The sequence below is a fragment of the Melospiza melodia genome, chromosome 28 (assembly GCF_035770615.1).
Source record: "Melospiza melodia melodia isolate bMelMel2 chromosome 28, bMelMel2.pri, whole genome shotgun sequence".
Taxonomy (NCBI): domain Eukaryota; kingdom Metazoa; phylum Chordata; class Aves; order Passeriformes; family Passerellidae; genus Melospiza; species Melospiza melodia.
In genome coordinates, this window is record NC_086221.1 from 3,776,402 (window position 1) to 3,788,919 (window position 12,518).

At 66.0% G+C, this 12,518-nt stretch overlaps 2 protein-coding genes across 2 annotated transcripts; one reads left to right on the plus strand and one right to left on the minus strand.

Moving 5' to 3' along the window:
• On the plus strand, positions 1-2,825 carry LOC134430486 (glutathione S-transferase Mu 3-like). The gene is made up of 8 exons (XM_063178201.1): positions 1-63; positions 1,057-1,132; positions 1,226-1,290; positions 1,372-1,453; positions 2,001-2,101; positions 2,234-2,329; positions 2,408-2,518; positions 2,600-2,825. Exons 1-8 carry the CDS (start codon positions 31-33, stop codon positions 2,693-2,695), a joined length of 660 nt encoding a protein of 219 aa, XP_063034271.1. The 5' UTR covers positions 1-30; the 3' UTR covers positions 2,696-2,825.
• A 938-nt stretch (positions 2,826-3,763) lies between these two features.
• EPS8L3 (EPS8 signaling adaptor L3) lies at positions 3,764-11,360 on the minus strand. Its single transcript, XM_063177726.1, has 18 exons — positions 11,320-11,360; positions 11,168-11,241; positions 11,021-11,085; positions 10,643-10,798; positions 9,541-9,678; positions 9,393-9,469; positions 8,410-8,513; positions 8,230-8,303; positions 7,032-7,134; positions 6,890-6,954; positions 5,970-6,044; positions 5,241-5,389; positions 4,942-5,151; positions 4,766-4,862; positions 4,564-4,677; positions 4,375-4,454; positions 4,144-4,276; positions 3,764-3,781 (listed from the first exon to the last, which is right to left on the minus strand). Exons 1-18 carry the CDS (start codon positions 11,358-11,360, stop codon positions 3,764-3,766), a joined length of 1,773 nt encoding a protein of 590 aa, XP_063033796.1.
• Between the last annotated feature and the right edge of the window lie 1,158 nt (positions 11,361-12,518).

The window sequence follows — 12,518 nt, forward strand, 5'->3', positions numbered from 1 at the left end:
CGAGGGGGGCGGGGCAGCGATCGCGCGGCCATGGCGGTGTTGGGGTACTGGGACATCCGCGGGGTGAGTGGGGACCCCCGGGACAGCCCCGGGACGCCCCCGCGCGGGGCAGGGGCTGCGCGCACCCCAAAGGCGGGGCCGGGCGTCCCCCTGCGCTTTTGGGGGGATTTAAGGGGTTTTCGGGGCTCCCCCCGCTTTTTTTGCGGGGTTTCGTGGGGTCCCTTTGGTCTTTCGGGGATGTTCGGGGGGGTTTGTGGGGTCCCTGCTGGCTTTGGGGGTGGGGGCTGTGGCGGTTCCGCTGCATTCGGGTGGGGGCGTGGGGGGGCTCTGGGGTTCCCTTTTGGCTTGGGGGGGCTCTGGGGACCCCTCTGAGCTTTTAGGGGGCAGCCAGGGGTCTGTGGGGGGGGTCCCACTGATCTTGTGGGGGGCTGCAGGAGCTCCCTTTGGGGTTGTGGGGGGTATTGGGGGGTGTCCCCTGGCTTCTGGGGGTTTATGGGAGGATTTCGGGGGTCTCCTGTGTCATTTGGGCAGCTGTGGGGGTCCCTCTGGTGTTTTGAGGGAGGCGGCTCTGACCCCTCTTCCCCCTCCCCCCACTCCTCATTAGCACATTCCTAATGAGCTCTAATGAGGCTCCCTCATTAGCCTTGGGGGGGACGGCAGGGGGTGCCCCTTGGGGGGCTCTGGTGAGTCCGTGGGGGTCACTCTGGTGTTTTGGGGGGGTCTTGGGCTGTCCTCCTAACCTTGGGAGGAATTGTGGGAGCCCCTCTGGTCTTTGGGGGGAACTGGGGGGGACCCTCAGGTGTTTTGGGGAAGCTCTTGGAAGTCTCTTTGATTTTTTGGGGGTGGTCTGGGATGGATTGTGGGGTCCTGCTGCACTTGGGGGTGGGAGGGTGTTGCTTTTGGGGGGGTCCCCCAGTGCAGGGGGCGCTGACTGGGGGTGCTGGGAAGGGGGTGCAGTTTGCCCTGCCCTGTGCCTCAGTTTCCCCGTGTGTGAGCCAGCTGCAGGCTCACGTTTGGGGGGTGTTTTTGGGGTGTCTCACCGATCCCCCTCCCCAGCTCGCCCACGCCATCCGCCTGCTGCTGGAGTACACAGAGACACCCTACGAGGACAAACTCTACAGCTGTGGGGAAGGTGAGGGAGTCAGGGGGTCCCCACACCACCCTCAGCCTCTTTTGGGGTTTTTGGGGCGGACCCAACATCGCCCAACTCCCCCTTCCCTTGCAGCTCCCAACTATGATAAGAGCCAATGGATCAACGAGAAGGAGAAGCTGGGGCTGGACTTCCCCAACGTAGGTGTTGGGGGGCTGGGGGGGCAGGGGCTGGGGGTGTCTCGCTGTCCCGGTGTCCCCATGTCCCTCTGTCCCCTGCAGCTGCCCTACTTCATCGATGGCAACACCAAACTGACCCAGAGCAACGCCATCCTGCGCTACATCGCCCGCAAGCACAACATGTGTGAGTGGGGGGCACGGCATGGGAGTGGGGTTAAATTTGGGATTGGAGTGGGACTGGAGTTGGGGTTGGAGTTAGAGTTGCAGTGGGATTAAAGCTGGGTTTGGAATGGGATTATAGTTGGGATTGGAGTGGGGCTGGAGTTGGATTAAATTTGGGAAGGGAGTTGGAATGGGAGTCGGATTAAATCTGGGATTGGAGTGGGCTTGGGGTTGGGGCTGGAGTGGGCTTGGAGTTGGGATTGGAGTTGGGCTGGATTTGGATTAAATTTAGGGTTGGAGTGGGCTTGGAGTTGGGATGGGAGTGGGGCTGGAGTGAGGTTGGAGTGGGATTAAAACCGGGATGGGAGTTGGGGTTGGAGTGGGATTAAAGCTGGGTTTGGAGTGAGGGTTGGAGTTGGGATTGGAGTAGGGTTGGAATTGATTTGGGGTTCAGTTGGGCTTGGTTTGGGGTTGGAGTTAAAGGGACCCATAGGCAGGAGCAGGCTGGAGTCAGGGAGGGGCTGGGGCCAGGGAGGGTTTGGGCCCCCAGTGCTGATCCCCCTGTGCAGGTGGTGAGACAGAGGAGGAGATCCTGCGTGTGGACATGCTGGAGAACCAGATCATGGATTTCCGCATGAGCCTTGTCATGGTCTGCTACAACCCTGACTTTGTGAGTGTGCCGCAGGCTGGGGGACCCCGTGCCAGCATTGGGGACCCTGTGCCAGCACTGGGGACCCCAGATTGGGAGGGTGCTCCCCAGGGTGGCTGCCCATCCTCAGCCCTTCCTTCCCTCCTCCCTCAGGAGAAGCTCAAGCCGGGCTACCTGGAGCAGCTCCCGGGGAAGCTGAAGCTCTTCTCCAGCTTCCTGGGGGACAGAAAGTGGTTTGCAGGGGAGAAGGTACTGCCAGGGCTCCCGTGGGGGCTGAGGGGCTGGGGAGGGAGTTTGTCCTCACTATGTGTCCCCTGATGTCCCCAGCTGACCTTCGTGGACTTCCTCATGTTCGACGTGCTGGATCAGAACCGCATCTTTGAGCCCAAGTGCCTGGAGCCCTTCAAGAACCTCAAGGACTTTGTGGAGCGCTTTGGGGTGAGCAGGGGCACCCCGAGGCCACCCCTGGGTGGGGCTGCCGCGGTGGGGGCGCCCCTGACCCTCTGTGTATGTCCCCAGGCTCTGGAGAAGGTCGCTGCCTACTTGAAGTCCAGCCGTTTCCAGAAGATGCCCATCAACAACAAGATGGCCAAGTGGGGCAACAAGAAGGTGTAGGAGCTCAGCACGGGGCTCAGAGGGTGGGGGGAGTCCTCACCCAGCCCCTCCAGCACCCTCCACCCTCGGGGGGGGACAGCAGCGCTGGCATGACACCCCCCAGGGCAATAAATCATTTTTAGATGTGGCACCCTGTGCCCCCACAGGCCTTGTGGTGTTGGGGGGCACCTTAGTGCCTCCCACCCGTGGTTGGGGGTTGGTGGGTGTGGGGTGAGGGGGATCCCTGCCCCACGGGACCCATTCCCAGCGTGGCTGGGTTGGTTTGGGGCAGGAGCTCAGCCCGGCGCTGTTCCCAGGGCCCTCCCTGTTGCCCTGGGAAAGGGAGAAGGAAAAGCAGCCCCGCGGCTCCCTTCTTCCCGCCCCCGCTCCTCATTAGCACATCCCTAATGAGCTCTAATGAGGCAGCTCTGACAAAGCCCGGGGGAAGGAGCCTTGGTGCCCTGCCACCCACGCAGGGTGCTGAGCGGGGTGGGCTGGGGACAGCCCTGTCCCCCGGGGCCCCTCCTGCCATCGGCTCGCCAAGGTGGGCACCAGGGATGTGCCTTGGGTGCTGCGGAGGGGTGAAATGCGGGGTTCCTCTCCCTGCCCTTGTCCCTGTGCCCCTTGTCCCTGTGCCCCTTGTCCCTCTCCCTGCCCTGTCCCTGTGCCCCTTGTCCCTGTGCCCCTTGTCCCTGTGCCCCTTGTCCCTCTCCCTGCCCTATTCCCCCATTCCCCTTGTCCCCGTTCCCCTATTCCCTCATTCCCCTTGTCCCTCTCCCTGCCCCGAGGTGCCCCCCAGACTCTGCACACCCCATTGCTGTCACTTTTATTTTCCACATCAATCCCTTTACATTTTGGGGGTGCAAAGTCCCTTCACAGCGCCCGAGCCCGCCGAGGGGGTGCCCGCCCCCCTCCTTCCTTTGGGGGGCCGTTCTGTGATTTCCAGGAGGGTTTTTCTGCCTTGGGGGGCCAGGCGGGATATGAGAGGGGGTTCGCCCCCAAACCCAGCCATTCCCAGGGTGCTGGGGAATGTCCCCATTCCCATCCGGGGTGGGGACGTGATGGGGACATCGGCGTGGCCTCGGGGGCTCAGTCATTGGGGCCGATCTGCGGAGAGAGGGATGGGAGGAGGAGTGAGGAGGGGGCGTGGGGATGAGGATCCCTCCCCCCATGGACCCGGACTGGGGCGGGGCTGCAGGGCCGGGGGTCCCACAATCCCAGGAGTGAGGAGGGGGCCGGGGGACCCACACCCCCAGGAGTGAGGAGGGGGCCGGGGGTCCCACAATCCCAGGAGTGAGGAGGGGGCCGGGGGTCCCACAATCCCAGGAGTGAGGAGGGGGCCGGGGGTCCCACACTCCCAGAGACACCCGGGGGTGGGGGTCCCGCAAGGCCATCCCGGGGGTGGGGAGGGGGCGTGGGGCCGGGGGTCCCGAGGTGGGGTACGGGGGTCCGGGGGTGGGAGTGCTCACCCCCAGGGATGTCCTGATGGGGGACAGCTTGAAGAGGACCCTGCGCCACTCCTCGGGACAGACCCCTCGCAGCTCGTCCGGGCTCATCTGCAGCAGTTCGCGTCCCCGCAGCACCCCCAGGGTCCGCACCGTGCTGGGGTGGGGGGGGACAGGGGTGAGCCGGGCTCGCCCCCAGCCCCAAATAGACCCAGGCGGGTTTTTGGCGGGGAGGGGGCTCAAGGGAGCACCTACATCCGTGAGAAGCCCTTGTCCATCAGCCAGGCCGTCACCTCTGCCGGCGAGGAGTTGGGGTGCAGGGTGGGGGGACTGTCCTGGAGCGGGGGACAGAGGGAGGGGACATTGGGAGGGGACACCGTGGTACCGCCGGCCACCCCCTCGTGGAGGGGGGCGCGGGGAAGGGATGGCAGAGGGGTCCCCCACCTGTGTGGAGCCGAGCCCCGGCTCCGGGAGGGGCTCCAGGATGTTGCCCGGGACGTGTCCCCTGTCCCCCCGCTCGTCCTGCACCAGCCACCACTTCCTCTGCTGGTCCAGCACCTGGGCAGGTGACAATGGGGGCAGCTGGAGGGCAGGGCCGGGGGTCCCAGCTGTGCCCCCCACCACGGAGGGGCCGCCCCGCTCCCACCTGCAGCGTGTCGCCCTTCCTGACGCTCAGCTCCTGCGAGTTCCTGGCCTGGAAGTCGTACAGGGCTCGGACCAGCCCCTGGGCGGGGAGCGGGGATCTGGGGGTGCGGAGGGGCTGCATCAGTGCCCACCTCCTGCCCCGACCCCGCTCAGGTTCAGGGACAGGGGGACGCTCACCCTCGGCCGGGATGGTCCCTCCAGCCCGTGCCCGGTGCCTGGGCGGGGGGCAGGGACCGCGAGGGTCGCGGCAGAGCTGGGGAAACTGAGGCAGGCGCTGCGCTGTCCTGGAGGCTCCCCCGGCGCTCCTGCTCCATCACGGGGGGCAGCCACCCGTCCGAAAACACCGGGGTGTACGCGGGCACCCGGTCGCTATTGGGGTACTCGGCCCTACAACATCGGGGGGGCACCGCGGTGAGCGCTGGGACCCCCCTCAAACCCAGACCCCCCTTTCTCGGTGTCGGGGGGCTGGAGCCCACCTGGATTTGTTCCAGGCGGTGCCGAGGCTCTTCCAGACGCCGTAATCGTCATCGCCCAGGGTCTCCTCGAGGAGCTGCAGCGCCTCGGGCAGGAGCAGCGGGCTCTGCACGGCCGGGGCCAGCCCGGGGCTGGGGCAGTGCCCGAGCACCTGCGGGGCCGGGACGGGGGATCGAGGGGGTCCCCACCCGTGTCACACATCCCGGGGGCGATCCCCACCCGTGTCACGCATTCCGGGGGTGATCCCCACCCGTGTCACACATTCTGGGCGTGATCCCCACCCGTGTCACACATTCCGGGGGTGATCCCCACCCGTGTCACACATCCCGGGGGTGATCCCCAGCCGTGTCACACATTCCGGGGGTGATCCCCACCCGTGTCACACATTCTGGGCGTGATCCCCAGCCGTGTCACACATTCTGGGGGTGATCCCCACCCGTGTCACACATCCCGGGGGCGATCCCCACCCGTGTCACACATCCCGGGGGTGATCCCCACCCGTGTCACACATCCCGGGGCTGATCCCCACCCGTGTCACACATTCCGAGAGTGATCCCCACCCGTGTCACACATTCCGGGGGTGATCCCCAGCCGTGTCACACATTCTGGGGGTGATCCCCACCCGTGTCACACATTCCGAGAGTGATCCCCGCCCGTGTCACACATCCCGGGGGCGATCCCCACCCGTGTCACGCATTCCGGGCGGTGGGACCCGCTCGGGGGGCACTCACGAAGGACAGAGCAGAGAAGATGAGGCGCAGCAGCTCGGGGGGGTCCGGCTCCGTCACGTAGCGGCGGTTCCGTCCCTATGGGGGGGGGGGGAAAGGTGTCCCCAAGGAGCCCCCCTGTCCTTGCACCCCCCCCTGTCCCCCACAGCCCCACGGAGCTCCCCAGCCCACCCGTACCTCTGATCCCTACACACACCCTTGTCCCCATATGGCCGCGCCACCCCACAGAGCCCCCCAGCTCACCCACACCTCCCTCACCGCACAGAGCCCCTCCGCCCCACACAGTCCCCCCATCCTAACCCCACAGACCCTCCCAGCCCCACACAGCCCCACATTCCCATGTAATCCCCCATCCACGCACCCCCCCTGTTCCCACAGCCCCCCTTTCCCCACAGAGCCCCACATTCTCATTCAATCCCCCATCCCCACACCGCCCTATTCCCACAGAGCCTCCCCTCCCCACAGCCCCCCTTTCCCCACACAGCCCCACACAGCCCCACAGAGCCCCACATTCTCATGTAATGCCCCATCCCCGCACACCCCCCGTTCCCACAGCCCCCCAATCCCCACACAGCCCCCCCATCCCCACACAGCCCCACATTCTCATGTAATCCCCCATCCCCACACCCCTCCTGTTCCCACAGCCCCCAAATCCCCACACAGCCCCACACAGCCCCACATTCTCATGTAATCCCCCATCCCCGCACACCCCCCCATTCCCACAGCCCCCCTTTCCCCACACAGCCCCCCCATCCTAACCCCATAGACCCCTATCCCCACACAGCCCCACTCCCCATATTCTCCTGCAATCCCCCATCCCCACACCCCCCTATTCCCACAGAGCCCCCCCAATTCCCCTTTAGCCCCTTCCCCACATCCCCCCCACCCCCAGTCTCCCCTCCAGCCCTACCAACCGCACCTACCAAGAGGTTGAGGGCGTATTTCACCTTCTGGAAGAAATCCGTGTACTCATCCTTTGGGGGCAGCGCTGGAGGGGCACAGCTGGGGCTGGCACCGGGCTGGGCACCCCGAGCAGCCCCCGGGGACCCTCCCCTTCCTTCCCACCTGACTTCTTCTTCAGCTTCTTCTTGGTGCTGGCCGAGCTCAGCGCCGTTTTCAGCCGCCCCACGAAGCGCTCCAGGTCGCCCAGGACGTGGTTGAGGATCTCCTGTGGGTGCGGGGGGCAGTGGGGTGTGGGGTTCCCATAGGCAGGGAGTGCCGGGATTTGGGGTTCCCATAGGGAGTACCGGGATTTGGGGTTCCCATAGGGAGTACCGGGATTTGGGGTTCCCCAGAGCCTGGGGGTGCCAGATTTGAGGTTCCCATAGGCAGGGAGCACCGGGATTTGGGGTTCCCATAGGCAGGGAGTGCCAGGATTTGGGGTTCCCCTAGGCAGGGAGTTCCAGGATTTGGGGTTCCCATTGTCAGGGAGTACCGGGATTTGGGGTTCCCGGGATTTGGGGTTCCCAGGATTTGGGGTTCCCATAGCCAGGGAGTACAGGGATTTGAGGTTCCCATAGGGAGTGCCAGGATTTGGGGTTCCCATAGTCAGGGGGTGCCAGGATTTGGGGTTCCCCAGAGCCTGGAGGTGCCCAGGATTTGGGGTTCCCATTGTCAGGGAGTGCCGGGATTTGGGGTTCCCATAGGGAGTGCCGGGATTTGGGGTTCCCATTGTCAGGGAGTACCGGGATTTGAGGTTCCCATAGTCAGGGAGTGCCGGGATTTGGGGTTCCCCAGAGCCTGGGGGTGCCAGGATTTGGGGTTCCCATAGGGAGTGCCAGGATTTGGGGTTCCCATAGGGAGTACCGGGATTTGGGGTTGCCATAGGCAGGGAGTGCCAGGATTTGGGGTTCCCCAGAGCCTGGAGGTGCCAGGATTTGAGGTTCCCATAGGCAGGGAGTGCCAGGATTTGAGATTCCCATAGGCAGGGAGTATCGGGATTTGGGGTTCCCATAGGCAGGGAGTGCCGGGATTTGGGGTTCCCATAGGCAGGGAGTGCCGGGATTTGGGGTTGCCATAGGCAGGGAGTATCGGGATTTGGGGTTCCCATAGGCAGGGAGTGCCAGGATTTGGGGTTTCCATAGGCAGGGAGTGCCGGGATTTGGGGTTCCCATAGGCAGGGAGTGCCAGGATTTGGGGTTCCTATAGGAGGGGAGTGCCGGGATTTGGGGTTCCCATAGGGAGTGCCGGGATTTGGGGTTCCCCATAGCCTGAGGGTGCCAGGTGACCCCTGCCGGGAGGGGTCGGTGGGGTGGGCACTTACAGCATCCCGCTCCGCCTCGGGCACGGCCTGGCCGGGGGCTCGGCCCCGGGCCACCTGCGGGAGCTCCGGCGCACCTGGGGACATCGCCGGCGTCACCGCTGCTCCCGGGGAAACTGAGGCACGGCGCGGTGCCTCCCTGCAATACAACACCTCCCTCCCTCCCCCCCGGCCCAGACTCACGGAAATCCGAGGAGAGCGGCCCCCGCCGGGGGGGTGGGTGGGGGTCGGGCTCGGGGGGCTCTGCCCAGCGCTCCGGGGCCGCGTACGGGGGGGGCTCCGGGGGGCTGCGGGGACAGCGGGGAGGGAACAGAGGGTGAGATGAGCTTGGGGGGCTGTACGGGGTGGGGAGGGAACAGAGGGTGAGATGAGCTTGGGGGGCTGTACGGGGTGGGGAGGGTGAGATGAGCTGGGGGGCTGTACGGGGTGGGGAGGGAACAGAGAGGGTGAGCTGAGGTTGGGGTGCGGGCTCTGTGGGGGTGGGGAGGGGAAGGAGAGGGTGAGCTGAGCCCAGGGGGTTGTAGGGAGTGTGGGGAGAGGGGTCTGTGTGTGGGTGTGGGGCAGGAGCGGGGCTGGTTGCGAGAGTGGGGTGTGGGGTCTGTGGGTGTGGGGGAGAAGGGAGGAGGAGGAGGAGGAGCAGGGGGGGTCTGAGGCCAGTGATGGGAAATGGGGTGGGGGACGCTCTGTGCCCGTGGGGATGAGGGGACACCGAGCTCGTGGGTGCCGTGGGGGGGGGGGGTCTGTGCCCATGGGGATGAGGAAGGGAGGGTGGGAGAGGAGAGCTGAGCCTGTGGGTGGGGTGGGGGGTTGTCCATGGGGTGGGGCAGGATGGGGGAACTGAGCCTGTGGATGGGGTGGGGGGAGCGGCACACGGGGATAAAGCAGGAGGAGTGGGAAGGAGGCTGAGCCTGTGGGTGGGTGGGGTGGGGGTGTTGTGTTCATGGGATGGGGTAGGATGGGGGGGGGGGGGGGCTGAGCCAGGAGCTGGGAAAGTGGGGACAAAGGGCCCCCCCATCACCCCTCAGGTGGGGCAGGGGGGCTTTGGGGCGCTGTGGGACCACAAGGAGACCCCATCACCAGACTCACCACAGCTTTGGGCATCGACACTTGGAGCCCCAGCCGAGCTGTCTCCAGGGATGGACCGCGGAGCCACTTACCCCCCATACCTGTGCCCGAAGTGGCTGGTCTGCTCCTCCTTCCTCTGCCCCAGCGCCTTCTCCAGGCTTCTCCTCAGCGTCTCTGCCTGCACGGAGCCGCTGCGCTCAGAGCCCATCCCGGGGCGCTGCCCCCCGCGTTTCCCCGCTCGGGGCTCACCCCCAGGCGCTCGCACTGGAAGAGCAGCACGCTGGTTCTCGGAGGGTTCCTCTCCTGCACGCTGATGGCCAGCACGGCGTTGTCCAGCCCGGCCGAGCATCCCTGCACGCTTCCCAGCGGGAACGCCTCCAGCTCCTCCTGCCAGGCGGAACACGGGGGGATCAGTGGCTGGGAAAGGGTTAAAGGGGTGCAGGGGGATTGTAGGGGTCGGGATTGAGGGGTTTAGTGGGGGTGCTGGTCGCATAGGAGAGTTTGGGGGCTGAGCTGGGGTGGGGCAGGGCTGTGGGTGCCAGGCTGGGGGGGTGCCCAGATTTGGGGTGCCAGGGCTGTAGGAGCTGCCAGGGTGGGGGGCAGTGGGGTGTACTGGGATTTGGGGATACCTGGACAGGGGGCGGCCCTCCAGGGGTTTGGGGGTTCCCATAGCCCAAGGGTTGCCAGGATCCAGGGGATGCCCTGGCCGGGGGGGATTGGGATTTGGGCGTTCCCATTGCCACACGGTACTGGAACTTGGAGTTCCCCATAGCCCAGGGGGTGCCAGGATTCAGGGGACACTGTGGCCAGGGGGTACTGGGGTTTGGGGGTTCCCATAGCCAGAGGGTACCTGAATTTGGGGGCTCCCATAGCCAGGTAGTGCCAGGATTTAGGGGATACCCTGGGCAGGGGGCACCATAATTTGAGGGTTCCCACAGCCAGAGGGTACCGGGATTTGGAGTTCCCCATAGTCCATGGAGTACCAGGATTCAGGGGGTACCGGGATCTGGGGATTCCCATAGCCCAGGGGGTGCCAGGATTCAGGGGATACCGTGGCCAGGGGGTACCGGGGTTTGGGGGCTCCCATAGCCATGAGGCATCCGGGATTTGGGGGGTTCCATAGCCAGGGCGTGACAGGATTTGGGGTTCCCCATAGCCTGGGGGTACCGGGGTTTGCACGTTCCCATAGCCAGGAGTGCCAGGATTTAGGGGATGCCCTGGCCAGGGGGTACCGGGATTTGGGGGTTCCTATAGCCTGGGGGTGCCAGGATTCAGGGCCAGGGGGTGCCAGGTTTTGGGGGTGCCCTGCCCGGGGGGTCCCGGGGTTTGGGGGAGCCCTGCCAGAAGTTACCTTGCTCTCCACATCGCTCAGCACCAGCTCCTGCTCCTTGACCTCCAGGAGGACCTCCTGGCCCCAGACCCGGCCCTGCTCCTCCAGCTCCCGCAGGCGCCCCAGGCAATCCTCGGCGCTGCGCAGCTCCCGCTCCAGGGGCATCGTCAGCAGGTGCTGGGGGGCACAGGGGCCACACGGTGCCACACGGTGCCACACGGTGCCACACAGTGTCACACGGTGCCACACAGTGTCACACGGTGCCACACAGCGTCACACGGTGCCACACGGTGCCACACGGTGCCACACGGTGCCACACAGCGTCACACGGTGCCACACAGTGTCACACGGGCCCCTGGCAAGGCTGGGGGGCGCAGGGCACTTTGGGGGTGCTTCTACCTCAACGTGGTGCTGGAAATCGTTCTGGAGCTTGAGCAGCGTCTGCCCGTAGTCCTTGCGCTGCTCTGAGGGTACAGGTGGGGTGAGGGGACAGGGACGAGCTGGGGGGGGCGCTGAGGGGGTTTTTGGGGTGCAGCCCTCACTCACTGTAGATGCTCTTCCCGCTGAGGCGGGCGAAGCTGTTGGGATGTTGGAGCGGGGTCCTGTCCTCATATTCGCTCCTGGACGGACAGACGGACATTGGCACGCCCTGGCCCCTGTCCCGCCCAGCCCTCGGGGGTCCCCGGGGTGGCGCTCACCGGGAGGGGCTGCTGCTCCAGCGGCCGAAGGGGTCTCCCATCCTGCCGGGGAGCAGCCGGAGCGCCTCGGTCCTGCTGTGGGATCCTGGGCACGGTCCTTGTGTCACCCCAAAAGTGTCCCCATCCCCCCGGCCCGGTCCTTGTGTCACCCCAAAAGTGTCCCCATCCCCCCGGCCCGGTCCTTGTGTCACCCCAAAAGTGTCCCCAACCCCTCAGCCCGGTCCTTGTGTCACCCCAAAAGTGTCCCCAACCCCCCAGCCCGGTCCTTGTGTCACCCCAAAAGTGTCCCCAACCTTCCAGCCCGGTCCTTGTGTCACCGCCGATGTGTCCCCAACCCCTCAGCCCGGTCCTTGTGTCACCCCAAAGTGTCCCCAACCCTCTAGCCCGGTCCTTTTGTCACCCCAAAGTGTCCCCATCCCCCCAGCCCGGTCCTTGTGTTACCCGCAATGTGTCCCCATCCCCCCAGCCCGGTCCTTGTGTCACCCCCGATGTGTCCCCCCCAGCCCGGTCCTTGTGTCACCCCAAAGTGTCCCCAACGCCCCAGCCCGGGCGGTGCTGTCTCTCAGGTACTGCCCGTCCCTCCCTCCCCAATCCCCCGCTCCATCCCGGCCCCTCGGGGGTCCCCCCATGTCCCGATGGGGTCCCTGCCCCGGGATGTCCCCTCTCACCTCGGTGCTGGCTCTGCTGCTCGGGCCGTGCCTGCGGAGGGTGACAGGGCGGGTGACAGGGCAGGGGACAGGGCTCGGCGCCGCACCCAGCTGCTCTTTGCCCTCTCGTTAAAGCGGGGGAGGGACGCTGGGGACACGAGCACCTGGCACCGCCACCACCTCCGCAATCACCCTGGCACCCCACCCGCGGCAGGGCGCGCTGGCCCCGGGCATCCAGCGGGGATGGAGGTGTCCCCAAGGTCCCCCGCCCCGGGGCTGGTGGCGGTGACGTCCCGCAGGCAGGCAGGGACCTGTGACCCTGTCACCCGCACCGCTCCGTGCCCTCGGCCGCGGGCAGTCCCGGCTCACCCAAAGCTGGCACGGCCAGAAAATCCTCCCGGGGCGGTTTGCAGCCAGGAAGGGGCCGGGGTGAGGGTGCAGGATTTGGGGTGAAGGATGGATGCAGGAATCATCATCATCATCCTCAGAGCCGTGGGGTCCGCTTGGCCGGGGGGACACGGAGGGACACGGGGTGGCCGGGATCGTGTCTGT